We start from the raw sequence: 5,991 nt of genomic DNA, 5'->3' as shown, positions 1-5,991 counted from the left end.
TAATGTGCAACGCTGTAAAAACACGTAAAAAATTGTGATGCGACATGAGCAGTTCTATTTATTACAGCAATCAACACTTTTCATTTAATTTTCATTTTCATTAGTTTCATGTTTTATAGTTTTTTTATAGTATTATAGTTTTTTTTTTAAAAACCATAGGGGACCCCCCAAGTTCATTTTAATTTAAATGAAGGAGGAAAAACTCTGTTTATAAAAATACCCGTGTACGTGTGAACTAGGCCTTAGTCTCTTATACTCTAAAAAATGCTGGGTTATTTTTTTCTACCCAACTGCTGGGTTGAGCCTGTTGGGTCATATGTTGGGTTGTTTTTCCAGTGCTGGGTAGATTTTGTGTTACCCAGCCGTTGGGTTAGTGGCTGGGTCAATATAGTTTAGTTGGGGAAAGGAATAAAAAAACGATATTAAAATACAGTGTATTTCCTGAAGATAATGTGGTTCTCAACCTTTTTGCCCCCAAGGCCCCCTATAAGGAAATATTCCAGGGCCCCCACACAAGACTTTTTGACCTCAGAGAAGCATAAAAGTGATTCAAAACAGCTTTTGTCATCGTATAAATTCCCATTCATAGCAAACATATTAGAGTGGAGTAACACATCTAATATCTCAGGAGGAGAATGGGGTTCCTCTTATGGTTCTACATAGCACCATTTGACAAAGGTGCTGTATAGCACCTTTAAAGATAGGTGCTATATAGCACTTAAAGTGGTTCCCCTATAATTGCAAGCCAATTAATCACTTTTAGTGCTATTTAGCACCATTTTTTAGAGTGTAGGCTAATAATAACATGGAGAGATTAAAAAAAAAAAAAAAAGTTTCCATGGATCTAGTCTTTGCATCTGTTTATTTTGTTTGATGTTTGAATCAGGTCTCATCTGTTCGAATACAACTGGCTCGGGTCTTAGAAATGCGGTCCTGAAACTGCTGCCTCCGTTATTGCAGTAATGTAGTATTGAGGCCTCCCTGTGGCTTCGTTTCAGATAGTTGGATATTTGAGCTGAGGGTGGAGTGATTAGGAAAACACGCCTCTTCTCATTTATACAACTTCAAAGAAGAGACGTCAGGAGTCTGGCAGCGGCACGCATAAGGGCTTCGCTAACTTCACCTAACTCATTTTTATTTCAATGGAATTTCCGACTTAATTTTCTGGACTTACACAACCGCAGAAATGACTCTACCGTACTCCCAAAGCGTAAGGACACTGAAGACAGTGACCGTCGCGGAACCGAGCACACAGACTGTCTTCACATCCACTCCTGTCGGGATGAGCGAAGGTTCGTCGATTTACCGAACGGTAAATTTTGCGGAAGCTCAGCTACAGCCGGTCCAGTACATTAACAGCCAAGTCGAGGCGGGAGCTCAGCTACAGCAGGTCCAGTACCTTAATAGCCAAGTGGAGGCGGGAGCTCAGCTACAGCCGGTCCAGTACATTAACAGCCAAGTGGAGGGGAACGTGATGTACGGTGGTGCGCGTTACCTGGTGCCTGTGCAGCAGCGGCGGCCCGCGGAGTCAATCATGTACCTGAGTCAGGCGCCGCGCGTCATGCAACCTGTGTACTTCCAGAACGTTCAGCCCGTCAGCGTCAGCAGCGTCGACGAAACCGATGTCTACAGACAAGTAGTGAGTGTTCATTTTTGCTTCTTTTCTTACTTTTTGTGTTACATTAGTATCCAAAGGTTACATGTCATTAAAATAGAATTTAATTAACTAATTAATATATATTAGTTACAATGTAACTGCTTACAGGGTTCCAGGTAGTTTGGAAAAGTGGAAAAAATAACCAAAATTGGCAAATGAAAAGATGGTGCTGATAAGATGCTGTCGTGTCAATACAGCTGTATTAAAGTTAAATGTCAGCACATAATGTAATTCAAAAGTTTTAGGTTTCTTTAGCGCCCCCCCAAGATCAGACATGATTGTAGGGCTACTGTACCAAGTTTTATGAAAAATGACATTGCGCTTACAAGATACAGATCAATTAGTCAATATGGGTCACACCTACACAAAAATATTTATTTAATTAAAAATTCAAAGTGTCAGATATGACCAGGGTTTAAACTGGGCCGGTGTTGTGCCGAATTCTGCACCCCTGCCAGATTATGCACCCCCTCGTTGAAGTCGCTACCTGATTGTCTAATCCCAACCCCACCCCTAATCCTAACCCCTCCCCCACACCTACTCCTAAACCTACCAATACTAGGGGATGCATAATCTGGCAGGGTGCAAATGTCGGCACTACACCGGGGCCGTCCGGGGCTGTGCCCCGGCACATAGACTCCAGGGCTCAACATTAACGCTTCATTAACGCCAGACAAGTAACATGATTAAAACATCAGTAACCAAAAATAACTATGTAAACACAAAACGCAAGTATTATTCTGGTTTTATTATATTTAGAGTAAGTGGCGAATAGTGGATATAGTTACTGTATATAATGCATCTATTGACAGTATAAGGTTGCGATGCTGAGGCGACCAGCCGAATCATTGCTAATTGATTCTAACTGATTCTAAATGCTAATTGATGAAGTCAAAGTTTCATTAGCCCATGCATAAACATCTGATGAATCTGCCGTTTGAACAAATCATTTGAATGATGACTCAATGACTCACTCATTAAACACTCACTACTGGCACCTACTGGCGTTTTAATTTCGTTGAAAAGTATAATTTCCACCATCATTTATTGTTTGTATATTCAAAAATATTTTAAATAATCTCATAATATTATTTAAGGCAGTTGTATTTTTCAGTGTAAATGATTTAATTGGATAACGTATAGATAATCACATTATTATAATTGAATTTATAGATCAAATGTAAGAATTTGAAATGAAAGTATTAATGAGATTAGTGGGAAAAGAATAAATAATTTGCAAAAAAACAAAAAAAACACACACACACACACACATAACAAATCCCAATTTAACCCCTGGAGATAACCATTTAATATGCAGTCACATTTTTAAACCTTACTAGCTAATTATAACTAGACCTACATCTCTCAGTAAAATTTGGTCTACAGCCTATGATGCTATTGTATGCTAAATTTTATGAAAATTAGCCTTGTAGAATTTAAATGTGTTGATGTGAATTGGAGAAACTGGGGTTGGTTGACAATGGTTGACAATACGCATGGGCTATACTGTATCTTAATTACGGTATTGTTTAGAGTTGTAAGTGCAAATAAATAAATGTTTGTTATCTCTAGCAGAGGTGTTGTATGTTTGTTTCAAACATCTAGAAATGTAAATTCTGTCTTCCAAACTAAAATTCCAATTTCATCATATTTTTGCTATGAACGCATTAACACAATAAAACCAGACTGGTATAGACTTAGGCAAAAGTCAGCTATACGATGAAAGTAGATTTTAACTGACAGATTGAACGTTTAACTGTTTAAATTTTGCTGAAAAGCCTGTAATATGCTGTTTAAAATCAGGTTCTGCTGTGACAAAATACCCCATTTGATACCACACCCTACTATTAATCAGTGTATGTTTATTGATCTGTATCTTTTTTTTTTTCTTTTTTCTGAGCAGTAGTGGTGGACATGTTCAATGGTTTATTTGTAGTCAACAAAGTTTCTGTTTATTCACTGGAGTAAAGAGTGTGGCAACTAAAAGCTTCCCTATAAATAAAACATACAAAATTATAAAACATTTCATTGTATATTGCCTACATTATACATAAATTAACCTAGGATGTTTGATAATGTTATAATTATAACGTATAATTATTATAACATATAATAATATTATTATAAATGTAGTATTTTTTCCTTTGTACTATATAATTGTAAATCTGAATTTATAATAGACACCAAACATACCAAAAACATTAAATCTATTAAAGATACAGGTTACAAAAATTAGTGCACAGTACAATTTATACATATATAATATATATTATAAATTGACTTTTTAGCACAAGACAATGCATTCAAGAAGCCCTTATTCATTGATGTTTTCTTCTTCTGTATTCAGAACATAAATGGACAAACATCTGTCTTCAGCCAGTTATCCAGTCCAGTCAAGAGCCCTGAACCATATGAGGTAATGAAATAACGTTTACCGTGTATGCAAACAGGCACATATAATCAGTAATGTTTAAGGCAGAAAACTGTTTGTATTCGCTTATACGGTTAGCACACAAACACACACGTTATGTTACCCTTGACTTGACTTTCATGCCTTTACACGAGGTACTGTATTACACACACTTTCTTCTGGGTTTGTTCATGCCTCTGGCTTGTGAGCTGAGCGGGGAGAACAAGCTTTAATGTAACCCAGGCTTTAGTGTGTAGTTGCACGCACATGCTAATATGACAACAATTTATGCGTTTGAGCACAAGTGCAGTACCTGCAGGGTTTAGGGTGTGTCAGACAGAAAGAATGGACTCGTTAATTCCCAGAAGAGACAGTGTGTTAACGCCCATTTAGATTAGACCCAACAATATTCATAATATTGCAAGGAAAGTGTTAAAGGGAGTTGCCCTTTAACGCAACTGTTGCTGTCAACCAGCCTGCAGGTGATAAGAAGATGACAGGTGTATGTTGGAAGACCTTAAATGTGTACTACCAAACAAACACCTTGCTTTATATGATGAAATATTATTTTAACATGCCACAGAGCTGTGATCACACTAATAACGTTTTTCAAAAGTCAGTGTACTTGTTTTTACATGTTTTGTGTATCTAAATATGAAATTAGGCTATATTAAATATGGGAAACAGAATAAGATGTCACTCTAAAATTTCTTTTTTTAATAAACAAAATGTTCAATTTCAAAATGTGAAAACAGACTCTAAACTGAAAACCTAAAAACCTGCAGCTATGAAATGTATATTTGTATTGTGCCATAAGGTCAGTCTCTGACATTTATACGTTTCCTTCATTCAAGAACGTCTTTTCACTGTACAAATTCGCAGGTCTTTCAAACATAAATGTTGGTACGCAGCAGAAGACAAAACATGGTTGCATTCATTTTGTGAGTTTCTAGCAGCTTTCTAGCAGCTTTATTTTTAAGATGGTCTGTATAGGTGCTGAAAATTCATTCTGTGAGTTTAACCAATGGACGTGAAGGTGTATTGTGTGCCATGTAAGGTTGAGTCATCAGCCTTTCATGAAGCAGTTTGAAAAGCATTACACGCAATGATTTAAAGAGAGTTGTCATAGGGTTGTGCTTGCAGACATGCTGGGACAGGAGTTGGGAGCTTATCGTCAAGTTTCGTACATCAAGGAGAATTTTGTTGTAATTAGGCGTCTTGCACTCAAACACACTTGGGTTGTCTTAAATTTTAGGTTTGTAATGTGAGATAGCATTAAAGGCTGGTCAGGAGTTTCACATGGTGTTATTATGATGTTATTGGTCTGACACAATGAAGCAGTTTGAAAAGCATTACACGCAATGATTTAAAGAGCGTTGTCATAGGGTTGTGCTTGCAGACATGCTGGGACAGGAGTTGGGAGCTTAGCGTCAAGTTTCGTACATCAAGGAGAATTTTGTTGTAATTAGGCGTCTTGAACTCAAACACACTTGGGTTGTCTTAAATTTTAGGTTTGTAATGTGAGATAGCATTAAAGGCTGGTCAGGAGTTTCACATGATGTTATTATGATGTTATTGGTCTGACACATGCAGTGATAAATACAAAAATGGACTTGAGTTCCTGAGTATTTCATGAGAAGAAAGTGTAATGCATAACTTAATGTTGAGGTTCTTTTATGTTGAAATACAAGAACTGAAGCAACTATTGTGAAGTAGACTCATTGGTCAGCAGCAGACGTGATATAATACAGAAGTAATTATATTTGCTGAGGTCAGACTTTGGTTTAACTATGTTAAATAACAATTAATAATCAAATATTTATGTGCATTTGAATATTTCATACTAGTTACTCAGAAAATAGGATTTGAGCTCATGAGTGGAGACATTTGTCAGGAAAGAATGAAAATGTATTTAAAATGATAA

The 5,991-nt window shown here is 36.7% G+C and overlaps 1 protein-coding gene across 1 annotated transcript in view; it reads left to right on the top strand.

Moving 5' to 3' along the window:
- Positions 1 to 1,058: 1,058 nt before the first annotated feature.
- LOC107697360 (protein POF1B-like) overlaps positions 1,059 to 5,991 on the top strand; it is a 23,840-nt gene continuing 18,907 nt past the window's right edge. The window contains exons 1-2 of the mRNA XM_016498121.1: positions 1,059 to 1,639; positions 4,005 to 4,073. Coding sequence (XP_016353607.1) covers positions 1,187 to 1,639; positions 4,005 to 4,073 — 522 coding nt within the window. The 5' untranslated portion in view covers positions 1,059 to 1,186. The remainder of the gene's footprint in view (positions 1,640 to 4,004; positions 4,074 to 5,991) is intronic.

The sequence above is a fragment of the Sinocyclocheilus anshuiensis genome, unplaced genomic scaffold (genome assembly GCF_001515605.1).
Source record: "Sinocyclocheilus anshuiensis isolate Anshui unplaced genomic scaffold, SAMN03320099.WGS_v1.1 scaffold1095, whole genome shotgun sequence".
In the NCBI taxonomy this organism is placed as follows: Eukaryota; Metazoa; Chordata; class Actinopteri; order Cypriniformes; family Cyprinidae; genus Sinocyclocheilus; species Sinocyclocheilus anshuiensis.
This window is presented reverse-complemented; position numbering and strand designations above follow the sequence as displayed.